The sequence below is a fragment of the Miscanthus floridulus genome, chromosome 1, assembly GCF_019320115.1.
Source record: "Miscanthus floridulus cultivar M001 chromosome 1, ASM1932011v1, whole genome shotgun sequence".
Lineage (NCBI taxonomy): Eukaryota > Viridiplantae > Streptophyta > Magnoliopsida > Poales > Poaceae > Miscanthus > Miscanthus floridulus.
Window position 1 is genome coordinate 135,778,407 of NC_089580.1, and position 22,843 is coordinate 135,801,249.

Below are 22,843 nucleotides of genomic sequence, written 5' to 3' on the forward strand. Positions count from 1 at the left end.
CCCTTGTAACAGGTTAACAACCCAGCACCATCGGTGAGCAAAAGTGGGAAACCCTTCAACCTCCGGCCTATTTCCCCAACATCGCCGATCGGCTACAACGCTCCCACCTTAGCCGCTTTGACCCACCAGAAGATTCGTACTAAGACCATCACTTCTAAGTCCAAATTGGCTACATCCAGGGCTACCCCATCGGCCGCTGCTACAACCTTGGTCAAAGCCTTTAAGGTAACAACCTTGTTTATTTTATTTTATTTTCACTTATGCCGATCACAAACTACATTAACCTTAATCATTAGGGGGTAAGAGCTGCTACGGGATCGTCATCGGCAATTCCGCCGATATCAAGCACCACTCCTTCAGAGGTAGCTTCTTGACTTTACATTTTATCTGTTAAATATCATATCTCACACTTGTTTTGCAGCAACAACTGGGCACATCGGCAAACGTACCAGATGCCCAAGCTTCACAACCAACAAGTGTTGATGCCCCCCAGCCAATCATTGCCGATGTCCAAGCAAAGCGCAAAGCTTCAACAGATACTGAAGCACAGCCAAAACGACAAAGGTCTATGCCGATCCCTGCATCTGCCCCAATGTCATCGGTCATCATACCTCAAGAGCCCACCACCGATGAAGTCACAGAAGATATCCCATCGGCAAGCTCAGCCGATCCACACGACATACTCCAGGTTGCTTCCTCCAGTCAAGCACAGGAAATTGCCTTGAAACAGGTAGACCGATCAACCTATCTGATTTTACAATACTCATACTTACCCCTGATTGATTTCCTTGTCTTTCTCTCAGGAACAAGATTCCCCGAACAGCCTGTTTTCCTTTGCTATTGACATTTCTGACGACGATGGAGAGGAAACAAGTTCTTCCCTTGCATTGGGAACAATATCGGCAGAGACTAAATCTAAGTTGGAAACCCTCCTGAATTTGCTACAGCAAGGTACCGCCCAACTGGTAGATGATTCGGACCCCGCAAAGGCAATTTTCAAAACAATTCGCGGCCAGGTCCCTGCCGATGTTGAAGAAATACTCTTCCCAGCAGCTCACTTAGAAAGTCGTCAACTGCAATATCAACGGGCTGCTCAGCGCATTGCCGATAGAGCAGCTCAAGCTCAACTTAAAGAGGAGATGCTACAACTGAAACAAATCGCTGATGAGAAGCACAAGGGCATCGTCAACTTGCAGACTTCGGGTGCTGCACTTAAGCAGAAAATCTTGGATCTATCGGCAAGGAAGGCAGCTCTATTGGCCGAATTGAAAGAAATCGATGCAGCCTTAACTCATGCTCAACAAGAAGAAAGCCAGCTACCCAATGCCGTCAAAGCCCTTCAGCAAGAAAGAGATATCCAAGCTCGCAAAGCTTTAGCCATGAAGAAGAAACTCAAGCCTGTGGAAGGTGCTGCCGATGACGATATCAAAGAAATGGAAGAAGCTGACCAGATTCGCCTGCGTGCGATATTAGCTATCCAATCCTTGCTGAACGTGTAATCTTATTTATTGTATCGGCACTTTATGAGACATTGATACCCTTGCATAATTCTAGCCGATAGTACTGTTATCGGCACTTATACTTTTATGCATCTGTCCATATACTAGGGTAATATTTCTTTAAATATTTTCCATTTAACGCTCTGGGAAACACAACCCCTTCGAGGGTTTCTAAAATATAGGCATTACCAGGAATAGACTGATTTATCCGATATGGACCTTCCCAATTAGGAGACCACTTTCCAAACTTTGAACTTTTAGTCCCAATCGGTAAAACCAATTTCCAGACCAGATCTCCATCGGCAAACTCTTTTACTTTCACCTTCTTGTCATACCATCTAGCTACTCTTTTCTTATTTTCTTCAATACTAACTAAAGCCCTTAACCGATGACCTGCCACATCTTCCAACTCATCTTTCATAAGAGTATTATACTCATCGGCTGTCAGCTGATTTTGAGAACGTATTCGTCTAGAGCCAACCTTAATTTCCCAAGGCAACACTGCATCGTGTCCATATACTAACTGATAAGGCGTTACTTTGGTTGCACCATGGCATGACATCCGATATGACCACAAGGCTTCATTTAATACTGTATGCCACCTCCTAGGATTTTCTTCAATTTTGCGCTTAATAAGTTTGATGATCCCTTTGTTAGAAGCCTCAGCTTGACCATTAGCTTGAGCATAATATGGAGAAGAATTTAAAATTTTAATTCCCATACCTACAGCAAACTCATCAAATTCTCCCGATGTAAACATAGTACCCTGATCGGTAGTGATAGTCTGAGGAATACCAAATCGGTAAACAATATGCTCTTTCACAAAATCAATCATATTGACCGATGTAACCTTTTTTAGAGGAATTGCCTCAACCCACTTTGTGAAATAATCGGTAGCAACCAGAATAAATTTATGTCCTTTACTCGATGGCGGATAAATCTGACCAATGAGATCAATAGCCCATCCCCGGAACGGCCATGGTTTGATTATAGGATTCATAGCCGATGCAGGCGCTCTTTGAATATTACCAAACTTTTGACACCCCTGGCATCCCTTAAAATATTTAAAACAATCTTCAAGAATAGTCGGCCAATAGTACCCATTCCTTCTGATCATCCATTTCATCTTGAAAGCCGATTGATGTGCCCCACATACTCCTTCATGAATTTCACCCATCAAGCTTTTCGATTCATCATTGCTAACACATCTGAGTAAAACTCCATCTATAGTTCGATAATATAATTCATCATCGAGGAGCACATATTTGGTAGCTTGGAACCTTATACGTCTCTTAACCTTTCTACCTGGATCCTTTAAATAATCGACAATCTCTTTCCTCCAGTCATTGGTATCAACTGCCGATGTTAGCACTTCCTGAATGGTCTGATACCCTGAAGCATGCTGAGCTAGTCGATTAGCTTCCTCATTATGCAATCGAGAGATATGCTCAAGACGAAAATCTCTAAATCCTTTCAATAATTGCAAACACCTTTCATAATACGAAATCAAGGCCTCACTTCGGCATTCATAAGTCCCAGCCAATTGATTTATAACTAGCATAGAGTCACCAAAAATTTCAACAACATCGGCATGTATCTCCTTCAGCAATTCTAACCCCTTTATCAAGGCTTGGTATTCAGCTTGATTATTTGTCGCTGTAGCAACAATCGGCAATGAAAACTCATACTTCTTTCCTTGAGGCGAAATTAACACAATGCCGATACCTGCCCCTTCACCACATGTGGACCCATCGAAGAAAAGTGTCCAGGGAGCAATCCCCAGAGAATCCACCGTGTTACAATGCTGAGTGACGAAATCAGCCATCACTTGCCCTTTAACTGCCTTAGCTGATTTGTAGCGTAGTTCAAATTCTGATAATGCTAAAATCCACTTGCCGATTCTACCACTTAATATCGGCATCGACAGCATATACTTGACCACATCGTCTTTGCATATGACCGTACATTCGGCAGATAACAAATAATGCCTTAATTTAATACAAGAAAAGTATAAGCACAGACACAATTTCTCGATAGCCGAATACCTCGTCTCAGTATCCACTAATCTTCTGCTCAAATAATAAATAACACGTTCTTTCCCTTCAAATTCTTGAATAAGAGCTGAACCGATAACTGCATCATCAGCTGACAAATATAACCTAAAAGGCTTCCCATGTTGAGGTGGAACTAGCACTGGAGGATTTGATAAATATCTCTTAATTTCATCAAGGGCTAATTGCTGTTCAACTCCCCATACAAATTCCTGATCAGCTTTCAATCTAAGTAGTGGGCTGAACGCCTTGATCTTACCCGACAGATTAGATATGAATCTTCTAATGAAATTAATCTTACCGACCAAAGATTGTAATTCAGTCTTATTGGCAGGAGCAATTACCTTGTTAATTGCATCAATAGACTTCCTACTGATTTCAATGCCCCGCTGATGCACCATAAAACCCAAGAATTGTCCTGCCGATACACCGAATGCACATTTATTAGGATTCATCTTCAATCCATGCTTCCTTGTGCACTCCAATATCTTTCGCAGATCGGCTAAATGTGCTGTGATATCTCCAGACTTAATTACTACATCATCAATGTAGATCTCCACTAATGTGCCGATGTACTCATGAAAAATAAAGTTCATAGCCCGTTGATAAGTAGCACCGGCATTTTTCAAACCAAACGTCATGACTATCCACTCGAACAACCCCACATGTCCTGGACATCTAAAAGCAGTCTTGGGAATATCTTCCTCAGCCATGAATATTTGATTGTAACCTGCATTACCATCCATGAAGCTGATAATTTGATGTCCAGCCGCAGCATTAATCAACAAATCAGCAATCGGCATTGGATAGCCATCCATCGGTGTGGCTTTGTTGAGATTCCTGAAATCAATACAAACACGAAGTTTTCCATTTTTCTTATAAACAGGAACCACATTAGAGATCCACTCTGCGTATCGACATTGCCGAATAAACTTTGCTTCAATTAATTTAGTTATTTCGGCCTTAATGTCAGGAAGTACATTAGGGTTGCATCGGCGCGCTGGCTGCTGATGTGGCCGAAATCCAGATTTGATAGGTAACCGATGTTCAACTATCGATCGGTCTAACCCGGGCATCTCAGTATAATCCCAAGCAAAACAATCTTTATATTCTTTTAACAAATCTGTTATTCGCTGCTTACACTTAGAATCTAACTTAGCACTAATAAAAGTAGGCCTCGACCTATCACCATCACCGATATCTACTTCTACTAAATCATCTGCCGATGTGAACCCTTGACCTAATTTTCCATCATCGGCAAACCTATCCATTAAAACTCCTCTTCAGAACCGACTGCTTAGATCGGTGGAATTTCATAATCAGCAACTCTAAGGAACTCTTTTTCCCAAGCTTCTCCTGATATGCATTTAGTTCGCTCATAAGTATCTGATTCTGCCGATGCGATGATATAAGAAGAATCACCAGGGACGACTTCAATCTTATCCCCAATCCATTGTACGAGGCATTGATGCATTGTAGAAGGAACACAACAATTAACATGAATCCAATCCCTCCCTAGAAGCAGATTATATGCACCCTTGCCGTTGATAACAAAGAACGTCGTTGGCAAGGTTTTGCTGCCGATGGTCAATTCAACGCATACTGCCCCTTTAGCCGGTGACACATTGCCTTCAAAATCTTTCAACATCATATCGGTTTTGGTCAAGTCTTGCTCTCCCTTACCAAGTTTCCGATACATCACGTAAGGCATAATATTAATCGCAGCCCCTCCATCAATAAGTACCTTAGACACAGGCTGCCCATCAACTCTGCCCTTCACAAATAAAGCCTTAAGATGCTGTCTCTCGTCATCGGTAGGTTTCTCAAAAACAGCCATCATTGGATCTAGCGTTAGCTGAGCTACTTGATCAGAGAAAACAACTTCTTCCTCATTATCAGATAGTGCCAGAAACTCCATCGGCAACATGAATACCATATTAACATCTGTCGATGGACCCTTATTTTTTGTGTTTTACCTGCCACTGCTGATGACCAGGCCTTTCATTGGAGGAATTTTCCTCCTGGTATAAATCCTCCTGACGCTCACGTTGCATCCTCCTCCTCTGCGTCTTTGTCAGACCCTCTGGGCACCATCGAGGAAACTTGGTTTTCCAAACCGGCTGATAACAAGTCCTAGTTAGTTCTACGCGACGTATATTAGGGTCCCTGTAGAATATCTCCTCATCGGGAACTCTTGCGTTTGCCATCTCCTCAAGCTCCTCTTGATTTCTTGGAAAATATCCAGCGCGTTTATCAAGCCTCTCATGTACACTAAGTCTGCCCCCCAGCCGATCATGCACTGATGCCCTGCCTCTGATCGGCTCGTTGATAGACAATCCCTGATTACCACGTTGAAACCTCCTTTCTGAACGATTGACTCCGTAATAACCATTACACTCAGGGCAATTTTCAACAGTTGGCAATTTAATACCTTCTTCCCAGCAATGGATGAAGAACGGACATCTCCAATGATCTTTATGTCGATTCCACTCTTCCTGACGTCTCATTTCTTGCTGTTGCCGATATCGGTCATTACGTTGACGCCAACCCTCCTGCTGCCTTCGATGAGTAATCACAATGCCAGGTCGAGGAGGTTTTTTGGAACTACTGCTTTCCCCTAGCAAACCCTTACTCTTTGCATCATCGGTAGTTATCCGATGTTGGGGGTCTACTGACGCGTTTTTCTCAGCAGCCTCTGATGTTAATACCTTGGTCTTTCCTTTGGCATCCAACATATTTGCTGGAAAAGGGTGTTGATCAATTTTCATCGGCTTCTGGGTCTTGGAAGTACCAAACTTAATTCTCCCAGATTCAATAGCCGACTGTAACTGTTGCCTGAATACCTTGCACTCATTTGTACTGTGTGAAGTTGCATTGTGCCACTTGCAGTACAAAATCTTCTTCAACTCTTCTGCCGATGGGATCACGTGATTAGGTGACAGTTTAATTTGGCCCTCTTGAAGCAGAAGATCAAATATTTTATCGGCCTTGGTGATATCAAAGGTAAACTTTTCTGGCTCTTTTTGACCAAAGGGACATGATATCGGCTTTTTATTCTTAACCCACTCAGCTAAGCCGATAACTGGTTCTTCATCAGAGTCAGAATCTCCTACATCTTCAACAAATGATACCTTTTTACTCCAGTTCTTTTTAGGTTCAAAAACCCTAGTATCTTGATCAGAAATCCTTTGCACAAGATGACTGAGGCTTTCAAATTCCTGAGAAGCATATCTGTCCTTAAGATGTGGCAATAACCCCTGGAAAGCCAAATCGGCAAGCTGCCGATCATCCAGCACCAGGCTGTAGCACTTATTTTTTACATCTTGTAGCCTTTGTACAAAGCTCTCTACCGATTCATCATTACGCTGTCTCAATTTTACTAAATCGGTAAGCTTCTTTTCATGGATTCCAGCAAAGAAATACTTGTGGAATTGTTTTTCTAGATCAACCCAAGTAATAATAGAATTTGGTGGCAATGAAATGAACCATGTAAATGCTGATCCAGACAAAGATGATGAAAATAATCGAACTCTTAATTCATCTCTGTTAGCTGCCTCTCCACATTGAATAATGAAGCGATTGACATGTTCCATTGTCGATGTATCATCTTGCCCAGAGAATTTAGTGAAATCCGGTACCTTGTACCGATTTGGGAGAGGAATTAAATCGTATGCAGGAGGGTATGGGGTCCGATAAGAATAAGTATTGACCTTGGGCTTTATCCCAAACTGATCCTTCATAATCTCTGCTATCTTATCGGCCCAAAAAGCATCAGCCTCCTGCTGACGAACTGGTTGAATTTCTACAGGAGGTGCCTGCTGACATCCTTCCACATATCTTTGTGGCCCACGATCTCCAGCAATCGGCATATTTGCCGCTACTTGTGGTCCATTAACCTGTTGGAAAGGATTCATCGGCTGGGCTGCCGATGCTTGATTCTGGAAACCAGCTTGCATATGACCTTGTTGAATCCCTGCAACCTGCTGATTTCGCTGAACTGTATGTTGAACAGGTAACTGTCCTGACCAATCATTATTAGAACTCATCGGCACGAAACTTACCGATGGCTGGTAATTTGCTGATATTGTTGGATAATTATAACTGGTTTGAGGCATGAACTGAACCCCAGTTTGACTCATAGCAGGGGCTTTCTGCTGCATCGGCAGTACGCTCGCCGATGGACTTGAATTGAATGTTTGAATCATAGGCATCTGGAAACCTCCTGGAGTTGGTTGTACAGAAGTAGTTGCGGCATATTGAGGCACTTGAGCCATCGGCGAAACGGCCGATGATATAGGCGCTCTTGCTGCTGCATCAAATACTTGAGGTAATCTAGGATTGAAAGCAGATGACTCTGGAGGCATGCCATATCCCCACCAATTAGTAGGAATCTGGTTATTCTGAGACACAGGACCTGACATAGCTGATGCCGATAGATCTGTATTAAGTTGAACTCGCCCTCCTGGTAACACCTGATCTGATTGTATCGGTGTAGATTGTATATTAGGTGAACTTGCCAATACTGGAGGGGAAGTAACTTCTGTACCCACAACGGCCGAAGGAGCCGATGGAGTTTTGACAGATGCCGGCTCTGGTTGATGATAGGCAGGCCCAACGTAATGCGGTGCCGCTTGTCCTTCTTTGAGAGTTCGAACCACAGCATTATGAACAGTATTGGACAGCACATTGGAATGATTAATCAAAGCATGATTTACTGCAGAATTAACCATCTCTTGAAGTTTACCAGGATTGGAGTCAAAGGTAACCTGCCGAGGCAACGGCAAATCTTGCTTCTGGATGACTTGTCCACTCTTGTTCAAGCTAAACGATCTCAGACAAAGCTGCTTGTATTCTTCTACAGCCTTTTCCATAGCCTGCCTCTGTTCTTCCTTGAGATCTTCTTCTGATACTGCGATAATGTTCCCTGGATCGATCTCGGAGTTGAACATATTGGTTGAAGTGTCCCACCAGGCGTGCCAAAAGATGTGTTGATGCAAAAGTGATCTGCAAACACAAAGGGCTAATACCCGAATCGATATCCAAAGCGTGCCAGTCGATTTGACCTGCTAATCGACAAGGATGAAGAAACGAACACTTTGGTCCTGACAACAGCGATACGCCCGGAAGTCACGGCCAAGAGGTGCTCACGCGGAACTCGAGAATCGCCGAAGATCGCACTGAAGCGATGCAGCTCGCCGAATCAATGAGAACTCGTAAAAAGAAAAATATGCAAATTGACGAAGTCGCCGAAAAGTAGATGTAAATAGGAGTAAAAGTTGGTTTTGATATTGATTGATGTTATCTATTACATTGCCCTTTACTCCATATTTATACCCTGATCTAAAGAGACACAACCAAACACAACTAGGACACCAATCCCGTATCTAAGGAAACACGTGACTCTTACACGAATCATAACCTAACAAATACAGAAAAGGAAACCAACTCCTATCTATTTCCCTGTCCGCCTTAATTACGATGGAAATCTCACTGTCCTCCTTTCCATCGGCATACTCCCTATTTCATCGGCAGCAGGCTTCAAGTCTTCCTTCATCGGCATACTCCCTGCTTCATCGGCAGTAGTCTTCAAGTCTTCCTTCATCGGCATACTCCCTGCTTCATCGGCAGTAGTCTTCAAGTCTTCCTTCATCGGCATACTCCCTGTTTCATCGGCAGTAGTCTTTAAGTCTTCCTTCATCGGTATCGACAACAACTCCTCCAACCTCATCGGCAACGCCCGAGTCCAAATCAACCTTTCCATCAATCATCACCAACTATCGGCAACCATTTTTACAAACTGGCTTTCATTGGCTATCAAAGTATTCAATAACTTTCCCCTTGCCGATTGGTCCACTCCGATTATTTTGACATGTGCAAAAAACGGTGTCAACAGTTTTCCACTTCAGGACTAGGTCCCCGGCCACGAAGAACCGCTCCTTAACATTCTTGTTGTAGTACATATGCAAAACAGCAAGGTATTTTGCTGTATGTACACAAGAATCAAGCCGCTTCTCTTCTGCACTATTCACTTCTAGCTCCCACGCTTCATTGGCCTTGTCTTCGTCGAAGTTCTCTACCCGTGCTGATCTGAAGGCTATATCTGCTGGGAGCACTGCCTCAGCGCCGTAAACCATAAAATATGGTGATACGCCGGTATTGCGACTGGGCTGGGTTCTGAGGCCCCAGACCACGGCTGATAACTCTTTGAGCCATCTTCCGGGAGCCTTGTCATTTTCTCTGTACATCCTCTTCTTTAGTGCATCCAAGATCATACCGTTTGTCCGCTCGACTTGTCCATTAGCTCTGGGATGCGCCACCGAGACATATTTTACTACTATGCTTCTTTCATCGCAGAAGTCCCAAAAAGCGTTCCCGGTGAACTGAGTACCTAGATCAGTGATGATGCTGTTGGGTATGCCGAAGCGGTGGATGACATGGTCGATAAACGTGATAGCCTTTTCTGAAGATGCCTGTACCAGAGGCATGTACTCTATCCACTTACAAAATTTGTCAATCAGCACAAAGACACATGTGAATTTCCCAGGAGCCGGTTTGAAGGGCCTGATCATATCCAGTCCCCAGCATGCGAAGGGCCAAGAGGCTGGTATTGTCTGGATCTCGTGTGCTGGTACGTGTATTCTCTTGGCAAAGAACTGACAACCCTCACAATGGCGGACTAGCTTCTCTGCATCGGCTACAGCTGACGGCCAATAGAACCCTGCTCAGAAAGCCTTGCCAACCAGCGTTCTCGAGGCAGCGTGGTTGCCGCAGGAGCCAGAGTGGATTTGGTCCAGGAGATGTTTGCCATCCTCCTGGGTTATACACTTCATCAAGATTTCCTCCTTTGCGTTTTTGCGCCATAATTTGCCATCAACGAGCAGGTTGCTTACTGCGACGCATCAGGCGTTTGTTTTCTGTCCGATCAGTGTAACCGCTGCCATCTGTCAGGTACTTGATGAAAGGTACTCTCGAGTCGGGCTTATTGGTGGTCGGAGGTGGCTCGGTGGTGCTTGACGCCGAAACCATAGCCACCAATAGCTGGTCTGGAAGCTTGTCGACCGTGGGGTCTTCCTCTTTGATGGAAGGCGTGAGCAGGTCTTGAACGAATACACCATGTGGGACTTTGGCTCGGGATGATCCTAACTTTGACAGCGCATCTGCTGCTTGATTTTTGTCTCGGACCACGTGTGCGTACTCGATGCCGTATAACTTGCCTTTCAGCTTTCTGATCGATTTACAGTATGCATCCATCTTTTCACTGGTCGTGTCCCAGTCCTTGTTGAGTTGGTTGATGACCAGAGCTGAGTCTCCGTAAACATAGAGACGTTTGACACCGAGGTCGACTACTATGCGCAAACCATGTAGGCATGCTTCGTACTCACCGGCATTATTTGATGCTGGAAAATAAATCCTGGGGACGTACCAGAGCTGCTCCTTGGATGGTGACACGAAAAGGACTCCTGCTCCTACACCGTCGATGTTGAGAGAGCCGTCGAAGTACATCTTCCAATACTCATCGGGCCCCTGAGAGGCAAGTGTGCTTAAGTCTGTCCACTCGACGATGAGCTGAGACTTGATTGTAGTACGGCTTGCAAATTCCAAGGAGAAAGGACATAGCTCCACTGCCCATTTGACGATGCGACCGTTCGCATCCTTGTTACGAATGATGTCTCCCAGAGGGTACTCGGTCATGACCACCACACGATATCCGTCGAAGTAATGTTTCAACTTTCGGGATGTTATCAGTATGACGTAGATCAGTTTCTGAATCTATGGGTACCTGGTCTTGGACTCATTGAGTATCTCACTGATGAAATAGATTGGTCGTTGTATCTTGTAGGCGTGGCCGGGCTCATCGCGCTCGACCACCATGGCAGTGGAGACCACCCGATTAGTTGCTGCAATGTAAAGCAGGAGAGCTTCATCTTCTCTGGGAGCAGTGAGGATCGGAGGTGATGTAAGGTATTGTTTCAGCTGTGTGAAGGCAGCGTCTGCTTCCTCTGACCACTCAAACCTCTCGGATGCTTAGAGCAGCTTGAAAAACGGTAGTCCTTTCTCTCCTAATCTTGATATGAAACGACTTAGAGCAGCCATGCATCCGGTAAGCTTCTGGACATCCTTCACCTTTTTGGGCGGCTTCATATCTAAGACAGGTTTGACTTTCTCCGGGTTAGGGCGTATGCCGTCGTGACTGACGACGTTTCCAAGCAATATACCAGAAGGAACACCAAAGATGCACTTCTTTGGGTTTAACTTCCATTGGAATGTATTAAGGGCTGCAAAGGTGCGTGCCAGGTCGTCAACAAGGGTATGTGCTTCCTTGGTCTTGACAACTACATCATCGACATAAGCCTCGACGAGGTCATCTTTTATCTCGTCTTTGAGGCAGGCCTGTATGGCGCGCTGATAGGTAGCCCCGGCGTTCTTGAGCCCGAACGACATGGTCGTATAGCAGTAGGCGTCGAAAGGCGTGATAAAAGATGTCTTGATCTGGTCGTCCTTTTTTAGAGCGATCTGGTGATAACCAGAGTAGCAATCGAGAAAGGAAAGCAGCTCGCAACCGGCGGTTGAATCTACGACCTCGTCTATGCGAGGTAAGCCGAAGGGGTCTTTAGGGCAGTGTTTGTTGAGATCAGTGTAATCAACGCACATTCTCCATTCATTAATTATTTTTGCGTACAAGAACCGGGTTGGCTAACCACTCCGGATGATACACTTCTTTGATAAATCCGGCTGCCAAAAGCCGTGTAACTTCTACCCTAGTCGCCTCCTTGTCGCGAGCGAACCGTCGTAGCTTCTGCTTGATAGGTTTGGCCTTGCCGTTGACATTCAAGGAGTGCTCGATCAAGTTCTGAGGTACACCGGGCATGTCAGCAGGTTTCCATGCGAACACATCCACGTTGCTCCTCAAGAACCTGACGAGCGCGTCTTCCTATTTGGGATCCAGGTTGGCCCTGATAAGGGCCGTTTTGCTGGGATCACCATCGACCAGCTGGATCACCTTGTGCTCTTTGGACTTGATGTTCTTGTGTGGAGCCTCAAGCTCTGAGATCTCTAGGTGGTCGGATGAGGTCTTCTTGGCGTCGAGCATGGTCTCAGCCATGTGAATAGAGAGGTCGTGAGCCTCTGCTATTTTGAAGCTGTCGTCCTCGCAGGTGTAAGCTACGTATATGTTGCCCCTGAGAGTTAGAACTCCTTTCTCGGTAGGCATCTTGAGCACCAAATACCTGTAGTGAGGTATGGCCATGAACTTGGTGAGCGATGGTCGACCAAGGATAGTATGGTAAGTGCCGTCGAAGTCAGCGACCACGAAGTTGACGTAGTCGGTGCGGAAGTGGTCCGGAGTACCAAACTGCACAGGTAGCGTGATCTGCCCGAGAGGTGTAGAGCTCTGACTGGGGAGAACACCCCAGAACTGTGCCTCGTATGGTTTGAGATCCGCCTGGGTTATCTTCAGGGCTGGCAGACTGTTCTTGAACAGTATATCGATGGAACTGTCGCCGTCAATCAGCGGTACGTCGAACTGAACTTTGTTGATACAAGGATCGAGGACCAGGGGAAAACATCCTAGCTCAGGTATTGCCGCCCATTGGTCCTTTCCGCTGAAGGAGATCTCGCGGTGAGACCAAGGAGGGAGTCGCGGATCAGCGACGAGGTTGTCGGTGTTGGCCACATTCAAACAGGCGCGGGCGAGCAGCTTGCGTTCTCGTTTGGTCTCGATGGACACTTTGCCTCCAATGATGGTGTGGACACGATCAGTTGGCTTGACATACTTGTGACGGGGATCTGCGTCTTCATCATCGTTGTCTTCGTTGCGCTGTTCCCTTGCGTCGTTAGGCTTGTCGGACGTATCCGGAGCCTGTTGACGCGTGTAGATAGACTTGAGAACGCGGTAATTCTCCATGGTATGGTTTGACTTGGGGTGGAGCTAGCAGGACCCTTTCAATGCTTTGGTGTAGTCTTCTTCGTAGTTACGACGTCCGCCACCTTTTTTAACGGTGTTGACCTCGTCGTCATCTTCCCGAGCACGCTTGCCCTTGTAATCGTCACGGCGGTTACGCCGCTGATTACGTTGGTTGCGGTGGTCGTGGGAGTCGTTGCGCTGGTTGCGACGGTCAAAATTGTCGTTCCGACCACGGTTGCCGCGGTAGTCGTCGCAGTGTGGGGGGTGGTCGGAGCGTGGAACCCTTGCTGCTTCTTCGATAATTATCTTTTTGGCGTCGTCGGCGTCCGTATATTTCTTAGTAGTGGCCAGGAGTGCTGTGACTGATTCAGGTCTCTTGCGGAGGAGCATGTCCCTTAGGGCGTCATGGAAGCGGAGGCCAGTGATGAAAGCCTCGATTGCCTCGTTGTCGGAGATTGACGGGACTTTGATGCACATCTCCGAGAAACACCGTACGTACTCGCACAGTGGCTCATCTTTCCGATCTCGAATCCGCTGCAGATCATATTTGTTGCCGGGTTGCTCGCAAGTAGCAATGAAGTTGTCGATGAAGGCTTGCTTGAGCTCTTGCCAAGAATCGAATTAGTTCGCCGGCAAGCTGACCTGCCATTGGTGACCTGCATGGCCAACAGCGACTGGGAAGTAGTTAGACATGACGTGCTCGTCAGCCATGGCTAATCTGCACGCAATTTTGTAGAGCATGACCCATAATTCGGGGTTCTCCTTGCCGTCGTACTTCTGAAGTTTTTTGTGCTTGAAATTCTTGGGCCATATGACTTGGCGAAGGTGCGGAGTAAACTGCTTCAAACCCAGAGGGCCGTGGGCAGTATCGTATTCCATACGGCGATAGCTTTCGTGGGATGCACGATCGTTGGCTCTTTGGTTGATGCGATCGCGCAGATCGCGTCCTTCGAGGTAATGGCGGAGATCGTTATTGCCATCACGGCAATCTCGGTTGCCATCCTGATTAACCCTGCGACCGTGGTTATTGCGGCGATTATCGCGGTTGTCTCGGCGGTTGTCGTACCGAACGTCGCGGCGGTTGTCCTCCTGACGGCGGTTGGCGTCCCGACCACCATCATGGCCACTGTTTCCGCCTTGACGGTTGTTTGATGGGTCGTTGTTGCGCGAGCCACGTTGGTTGGGTGGCTGTGAGCGACTTGAGTATTGGCGGCTGTGGCTTGATTCGACTGAGACGGATGGAACCTGGGTTTGATTTACAATCTTTGCGGTCTGGGCCATAGCAGCCGTCAGGTAAGCTTGTATATCATCACGAACTGCCTGTGTTTCCGGGGTGTTGGGTAGTCGTTGCATTGTCGCCATAGCAACAGCTACGTTGGCGCTTGGAGTCCTGAAGACCTGCTTGTCCCCCACCCTGTCAAAAGCATTATTAAGGTCACGTGGCTGGACCCTTATGCGTCGAGCCTCCTCTTCTGCCTCAGCTTCAATTTGTCGACGATTAAACCGGTCAATATTGCGTGCTTCGCGCGCTATCCTTGTTCTGTTTCGCCGACCGCCGGCGGTTCGTCATTACTGACGACATTGATCGTCTCCTCGCCTTGGTGGGAAGGACGGGAATTGCGGGATTCCCGGGGCGTGGTCTGGGTATCCAGATCGTATTCAACGCCTTCATCGTCATAATGCTGGAGCTAGGTGTGAACGGAGGCATTAGATGCGATGCCGGACGAGGAGCTCGAGCCACCCTCTTGAATTGTGTGGACCGATCCTTCTTGGTAATCCTCAATTCGGACCATGTTGACGAAGTTGCGCAGGCCGTAGGGCTGGACCTAGTGGTTTTCCATCGAGGCTTCATACTCGGAGAGCCGGAGACCCGTCGTAGGGGCTGGCCGACGACGGACGGAGCGCCCTTCAGGAGTAGATGTGACCACGAGATCCGTACCGAGTCGTGCCGGACGACTAGCCCGAGCTGGTCGGGTAGATCTATTGTAGGTCGTAGTTACCTGCTCATTAGGTTGACTTTGAATCGAACTTACCAGAGCCAGGGTTTCGGCAAGTTTGGTGCCGACCCGATCGATGGAGTCGAGCAAGTCGGTGTTGTCGATCTGCCTCCTTTTGTAGCGAGGAAGCGGACGACGGGTTGTTGGCGTGGCTGAAGGCGACGCTGGCGTGGTTGGAGCCAGATCCACCGTGGTCGGAGCCAGATCCACCGTGGTCAGAGCCGTAGCCGATGCAGGTGAAGCAGTGGTCGGCGCAGATTGAACCCGCACCTCCTCCGGGGTCATGGCAATGAAGTCGTCGAAGCCGGTGGTCCAGGTGATCTGGCCGATGGTGAACGTGAGGCCGTTCGGCGTAACCATGGAACCGGGGATGATGACCATCTTGTTCGCCTGGAGAGCAGTACGCATACCCCCTACCTGGCGCGCCACTGTCGACGAAATATGGTCGGCAGTCTACTTAGGGGTATGCCCAAGGTAGTAGATTATCGGCAGACAGATGCGCAAGCAACAAACAAGATGGTAACGCAAGATAGACACAAGGTTTTATCCAGGTTTGGCTGCCGTAAAGGCGTAATATCTACGTCCTGCGTCTGATTGTATTGCTGTATGTTAATAAGAGATGTTTTTAGAGGGGTCCCCAGCCCGCCTTATATAGTCCGGGGGGCAGAGTTACAGATCTAGAAACTAATCCTAGCCAGTTACAATTGCCATAGGTGGCCGGATAAGGATTCCTATTCTAACCGACCAGGATCTTGCTTGATCTCCAAATCTGTCTTGATTCATTGCGCGGGATTCCGAACAGGTTGGCTGGGCCGCGCGTCGTCTTCTAGTGGACCGGACCCTCTGATCCGGGCCGGCCCAAGCCTAGCCGTAAGGGTATAGGGGTTAATACCCCCACACGAAGCGGTAGTAATTATAATAATATAACTGTTTAAAGATTTGAGATAAAGCAGTTTTTATTGGTTTATTGCAATGTGGCCTTGCATTTATTTATTTTTAATCTTTTGAACTGTATATTGTTGCTGAAGGATTTATTTGCTCAAACTACCAAGTACCAAGCATAGTAGTGTAAGTTCTGTTTTTCGCTTTCTTTATTATACCAGGAAATCGATCAACCAGCATTGATACCTCATATAGCTGAAGCGAAGTCACATAAATACTCATATGAAGTTCTTTTCAGAAACTTCTTATTGATACTGCCACTTCAGAGTAAGCCTTGGGTTGCCATCTAGTCCACATTTTATTATATTCATGATGATAAAGTGCTAGTGTGACATATATAAACAAACTGCAGATACCTGTTTACTGATGATTTTTTTGGCGAAGAATCCATATTCCATGATATATTTGCAGGTATTTCATCCTGCTTCCATCGAGTTTGTTTCACTTTTATTTCTATCTTGTGCAGAGTACACCTATATTTAACTGCTAGCATGTTGCCCTTACCTTGCGTGTCCAATATTGCTTTCATGCACTATTTTTCCAAACATACCAATTGCATTAATGTATCAAAGTTTCATGCATACATCCAATGAGTGAGGAGAAAAAATAGTATCTGATTAGTTGCATTATCTATGAGTTTTTTTAGCTACCATATCACTAAGCCGAGTTTCTTATTTTCATCATAATATAGTTCTCCCCGTTAAGGAGCATATTAGGGTCTTTTTAAGTTCTGTAGAAAGATTAGCATATTTTCTGTTATGCTGACTGCAAATGATTTTTAATTTTAGTTGTCTATTTCTGTTTTGCCCCCTGAGGACCGATTCAAGTTGTAGATGAACATTTCAATGCTGTACTCCTGAACTGTTATGGTGCAATTGGCATAATGCTTATGATCAGAATAATTCATCAGCACCAGGTGAACTTTGATTTACCTTATGATGGAACAGCTAGTGATATCGACATTTATATGTCTTATTAAGAATAAAGCCGGGGACAATTGTGTTTTCTGTTCACAGTGGTTGTGAGTTGTGATCAATTTTGTGGTAGATATTGATTCACCCATCCAATTTCTCTGTTTGGTTGGTTGGAAGCTATCAGTTTTCACCTAGTTTGAGACAGTAGATTAAACTGTATGTATTGGATTGTCTTACAGTCCCATGTAGTTGAAAATCTACCCTTTTTTTTGTATTTTTTTGTGTTTCTTTTTAAACATTATATCTAATCGGAAAATTTATTTGCTTTCATTTAGTGCATAAACTGGTGCAAGCAGCTGGTCTATATTTAGCTAAATCTCAATGGAATGTGTATTTTGTGCAGCTCATCATGTTTAAGCGGCGAATCCCATGTTTGGACTCTTACCTAGACAAGGTTAGTTCTGAATCCATTCTTAGCTCCTTATGTGAGTCTTTCCTCTGCTCCATTTCCATTATTTTGAATGACAGAGCACAATTTATGGACAATGGACAGGTTAATATGTCACTCTGGCCTTGCTTCAAGATGGTGTTCGACTTGCATTTGAACAGCTTGCGAAATGCAAATATTAAGACTCTTTGGGAGGATGATGTCCATCCACACTATGTTACAAGGAGATATGCTGAATTTACAGCTTCTCTAGCTCATCTCAATGTTGAACATGGGGATGGTCAGGTTAGTTGATCACATAAACAAAATTGTTTACTGTCTGCAGAATTTCTTTCACCCACACCGCATGCCATAAGTACACTCTGTAGCTCATCGAAATTTCAAATTTTGGCTTCTATGTGCAGCTTGATTTAAATTTGGAGCGATTGCGGATGGCAATTGAGGACTTGCTTGTTAAGTTGGCCAAGATGTTTGCTAAACCGAAGTTGCAAACTATTTTTCTGATAAATAACTATGATTTAACAATTTCAATTTTAAAGGTAGAAATTCTCGGCCTGATTTTAAATGGCAACCTTTTCTGTTATAATAACTTCCCAGTATGTTAGAAATTTATAAAATGATACTACAATTGCCTTATTCAAATTTAACCTTATCATCAACATAAAGGAAGCTGGAACTGAAGGTGGGAAGGCACAACAACACTTCGAGGAGGTTCTTAAGAGCAACATCGCAATATATGTGGTATGCAGTTTTATAGCTTGAACATCTTTCTTTTCTTTTTCCCTTTTTTTTTTGAAATGAATATAGCTTGAACGTATGGCAGAATACTACTTACTGCATTTCTTTAGCTTGCTGGTGGAACTTCCAGAGTTCAAACAAATAAATACATAAATCTACTTGGGGTATTGGCTTCTTATACGACTGCCAAGGCTTCGTGACAGAATGAAATATGGCAAATTTGTACAAAGTAAACTAGGATAAGCCCATTGACTGCTATTACCTAGTGGCAACACATAAAAATTCATGTGTTTAATGCTAATGACGTTAGAGGGAGCAGCAGTTTGTCTCTGTTCATTCAAGGACTTCTATGATGTTCGTGTCATGTCCAATTTCTTGTACGCATTAATAATACACTAGCATTTCCTAAAAAAGCTCTACCGAAGTTTCTTGATACGATGCATGCATATTTCTGCAGGAAGAGTTGCTCCTGGAGCAGTTCAGTGGTTTGATCAAATTCGTCAAATCTCGTCCAGGTGAGTTGAGATCTCTTGGCAACTGTATGCCCTTTTTCTTTCTTACTTTCGAATGACATTTCATCCTTGAAAACTGTATCAGCGGATGAAACGGCTACGAATTCGGAGAAGGCCAGCATTGCCGAAGTTGAGCCACTGGTAAAGGATTTCGCGAGCCGGTACAAGGCCGCGATCGAGCTGATGCACTATGATGTGATCACATCTTTCAGCAACTTCCTGTGCGGGATGGAGATCTTGAGGGCGACGCTCGCGCAGCTCCTGCTATACTACACCAGGCTCACCGAGTGTGTCAAGAGGATCAACGGCGGCTCTGCCCTCAACAAGGACCTGGTGTCCATATCCTCCATCCTGTTCGAAATCAAGAAGTATTCCAGGACGTTTTAGTTGCTTCACTTTCACCCCCTTCCATGTACACTAGGACGACTAGCTAAGGGGTAGCTGTGTGTGTATCCTTACTTTGTAACGGGAAGTTGGTATGTGCTACTGCAGGGGAAACAAGGGCATTTTGTTGTGATTTGTAGCTTCGTGCATGTTATTTGACTTGACCCCTCCTACCCTTTTCCCGCACAGAACCCATGATCGCTGGTGTTTATTGTGTATACTCACGATTCACGAAGTGTATCAAACGCTTGCCTTGATGTAATTTTTACAATGATGGTGAATTTGTGGTGTGTTTAAAGCTCCCATGGATCTGATCTGTGTGATTTAGTTCAAAGCATTTCAACCTTCTGGAAGCAGTCACATCTTACAGTAGGGTGAATTTCCCTCTGCTATCTATTGTGCTTGTGTGCAGCGGCGGATCGGGGGGGGGGGGGGGGGGGGGGGGGGGCGCCTAATGGCTTGATTTTAAGTCTAATCACTGTAGCAAAAGCTTGATTTCACCATTAAATCTTCATGCAAATCAACATTTTCATTGTTTTAGCCCCTCTCTTATCCCGCATCGTGCATCCGCCACTGCTTGTGTGGAAACCTTCCTCGGTGTCATTCGAGCTCTTTGAAATACGGGGAACTTCATGTGAATGCTAAATTTCATATTTCTAGAAAATTCATATGAATATTTGAGAAATAAATGGAGATTATGCAATGTCAGATATTTGCTGGAAAATAGCATGGGTGCAAACGTTCTTTTTTTTATGGGCATGGGTGGCAAACGTTAAACGTTTGCAAACCGAGGCAGCAACTATTGAATACCATTATGCCGATGCGTGTTTTTATTTCGAAAAAAGAAAAAAGAAAAACCATTATGCGTTTCCGGCCGTAGCAGCCGGCAGGGAGTATCGAGGAGCGTCTCCTCCCCCTTCACGCGGGCGCCCGGAGCCATCTCCACCGTCAGTGGCGAGATCGGACGGCCGGCTGGAGGTGCTGGCCCATCCATCCCCGGGGTCCTGGGCCCACCGTCCCCTCTTGGGGCCCACCGTCCCCTCTTGTATACAAAACCAGCCGCAGGCCTCTCCATTTTGAGCGCAGAAGCGAGAGAGCGAGCCGGAGCAGCCGCAGTCCCACCGACCCCGCCGATCCCGCCGCCGGTCGCCATCCATCTCCTCGCCGCTGCCTCTCGGTAAGGCCCTCCCACCTTTGCCCGCTCTAGCCTCGGTCCGTCGTCTCGTTTCCCTGCCCTGATTTGCGCCGTAAGCGCCTGAATCTAGCCGCGATGTGAGATCCGCGCCCATTTCTGGATTCCGAGCCTCCGCTGCCTGTCGGTAGACGCGGATCTGTTGGCGTTTGTTAGCCACCGCCGTCGATCCGCAGGGTATCCCCTCCCCGGGGCCCCTGGCTGCGGCGGATCTACATCCTCACCAAGTGTTGTTGGCAGATCCAAATAGACTTTGATATTTCCAGTATTTATATGTTAGTCCTTGAAATGAAATCGATTTGCATTGTCTCTCTTGTTCCTTTGTACAATGTGTGTTGAAATAATGCTTGGTACCTGATTAAATCCTTGCATAGTTTCTCTTTTCAATAACCAAGATGAGCCGTGGTGGTAGCGCCGGTGGTGGTCAAAGTTCTCTGGGCTACCTCTTTGGAAGCGATGAGCCCCCCAAACCGGCAGTGGCACCAGCTGCAAGTGCTCCACCTGCTGAGAAACCACCTGCTGCAAAGGCTGATGTGAACAAGCAGATTGCTGCTGGGGTTACCAGCCAAACCAATAACTACCACAGGGCTGATGGTCAGAACACCGGGAACTTCCTTACGGTATGCTAGTTTACGTTCTTTTCATTTCACATAAGACTTTGTTTTACATATTTACTGTTGCCATCATCCATTGATATGCTTAGAAATGATGTCATATTTTGTGGGATGTTAAGATGAGGTATAATCATGTTATGGGAAAGCAGTATGGTTATTTGTGTTGCGTTGTCACATAATGTATGTACTTATTCTAACAACCCGCTAGAGTTATGTTCATGGAAAGACTTCCAATCACGTATATTGCTTTTTAAAGCGTACTGAGTCTTGATTGTTGTGGGGTTGTTGACCTGTTGTGCTACATCCTGAAGTCTTGACTGTTTGGACTATCAATCATGAAGCATGTACCATTTTATCATCAACACTAAATGCTAACACCTTGTTAGTGGCAAAAAATTAATTGTCCCTAAGAAAACAGTCAGACCATGTCTTCCCATAAACTATCAGCTAGAACCTGCCGAACCAAACATACCCATAGTTGTGTCATGATGCGGAATCTGATTGGGCAATACAAGGGCGCAAATTATGAATCCTCATCCTCATACCAGGGAATACCGAATTATGAATCCTATTGCAGTTTCATTCAAAACTACAGATTCATATATGAACAATGTTGCAAACTCTATATATAACAGAGAAAGCAGGTGAACCTGGCTTGCTTAATCACTCCCGGGAAACCAAACCTTGTTTCTTCATTTACCAGTTATGCAACGCAACCGTGTCATATACTAAGTCTTGGACCTGGTTAACTGATAGTGTTGTTTGTGAATGGTTTCAGGATCGTCCTTCGACCAAGGTCCACGCTGCTCCTGGCGGTGGCTCCTCCCTGGGCTACCTGTTTGGCGGCAACTGATGCCCATGTTAGCAGCGCTCACCAAGTTATCCTCCCCTGCCCCGCTGCATGCTATGTCTGAATCGTGAACAACCTTTGTTGTCGTTTCATTTGTGTGTGTGTGTGTGTGTACCCCGTGCAATGCTCTGTGCGCATGGTTGATTTCTATGTGGCAAACCCTCCCGTCCCGCACAGGGCTGTAATCTGTCTCTAAATTTCAGGGCAAATCGTGTGCCTGAACACTCATCATAAGTCGTCGTTGTACCCAGCTTCTTGTTTCGTTTGCACCTCTGTGATGGTATGGTTTGGTTGTTGCCCATGGGATCTATCTGTGCTTTATTTCCCTTTGAAATGGTGAACCCTTGTTGATTTCAATGCGTCCGGTGAAGTGTTCTTGCATGCTAACTCGCCTGGCAGAGCAGTTGAGTATAGCTTGACTGCTTGACGGTGCTTCTGAAGCGGCTTCGGCTATGGCTGAAGCTTTGCCAAATGGTCATCGAAGAAACCGTTGTGGCGAAGAAGTCCTGAAATTAGTAGTCTGGATGTCTGGATCTGTTTTGCTACTGAGGAACAGGAGCTGCAAAAATGAGTTAATTACAAGAAAACTGTCACCAGAGATGTTTGCTAAACGTTTTTGTTTGCTAAATGTTTTTCAAAACAGCTTTTAGGGGAATGTATTAATTACAACAAAACTGTCACTAGAAATGTTTGCTAAAAGAGTTTTTGTTTCCTCCACAAGGCCGATAACATTTGGTGATACCGGGCGAAAACAAAAATGTTACTCCAGAAAGTTGCCAGCTCCCTGTGGCTTGATTG

At 45.6% G+C, this 22,843-nt stretch overlaps 2 protein-coding genes across 13 annotated transcripts in view; both read left to right on the forward strand.

Moving 5' to 3' along the window:
- LOC136542037 (vacuolar protein sorting-associated protein 52 A-like) overlaps nt 1-19,670 on the forward strand; it is a 35,621-nt gene extending 15,951 nt beyond the window's left edge. For 8 of the 12 annotated variants that reach the window (XM_066534304.1, XM_066534359.1, XM_066534335.1 and 5 more), the window contains 11 exons: nt 13-225; nt 297-362; nt 422-730; nt 16,555-16,660; nt 16,746-16,804; nt 17,711-17,761; nt 17,861-18,040; nt 18,160-18,294; nt 18,422-18,496; nt 18,951-19,008; nt 19,091-19,670. In XM_066534304.1, the coding sequence (XP_066390401.1) occupies nt 13-225; nt 297-362; nt 422-730; nt 16,555-16,660; nt 16,746-16,804; nt 17,711-17,761; nt 17,861-18,040; nt 18,160-18,294; nt 18,422-18,496; nt 18,951-19,008; nt 19,091-19,392 (1,554 nt within the window). In that variant the 3' untranslated portion in view covers nt 19,393-19,670. Of the gene's footprint in view, nt 1-12; nt 226-296; nt 363-421; nt 731-803; nt 2,565-16,554; nt 16,661-16,745; nt 16,805-17,181; nt 17,310-17,710; nt 17,766-17,860; nt 18,041-18,159; nt 18,295-18,421; nt 18,497-18,950; nt 19,009-19,090 lie in introns of those variants that run through there. The other 4 variants (XM_066534293.1, XR_010780561.1, XR_010780563.1 and 1 more) reach the window with 4 other exon arrangements.
- Nucleotides 19,671-20,414: 744 nt separating this feature from the next.
- Nucleotides 20,415-22,301, forward strand: LOC136494506 (protein SPIRAL1-like 1). Its single transcript, XM_066490665.1, has 3 exons — nt 20,415-20,566; nt 20,956-21,201; nt 21,974-22,301. The coding sequence occupies exons 2-3, from the start codon at nt 20,977-20,979 to the stop codon at nt 22,046-22,048; spliced, it is 300 nt and encodes a 99-aa protein (XP_066346762.1). The 5' UTR covers nt 20,415-20,566; nt 20,956-20,976; the 3' UTR covers nt 22,049-22,301.
- Nucleotides 22,302-22,843: the final 542 nt, after the last annotated feature.

Coding starts and splice junctions, on each gene's coding strand:
- LOC136494506 (XM_066490665.1), top strand. CDS start 20,977: ATGAGCCGTGGTGGTAGCGCCGGTGGTGGTCAAAGTTCTCTGGGCTAC. Junction 21,202..21,973: donor ACACCGGGAACTTCCTTACG/GTATGCTAGTTT, acceptor GAATGGTTTCAG/GATCGTCCTTCGACCAAGGT.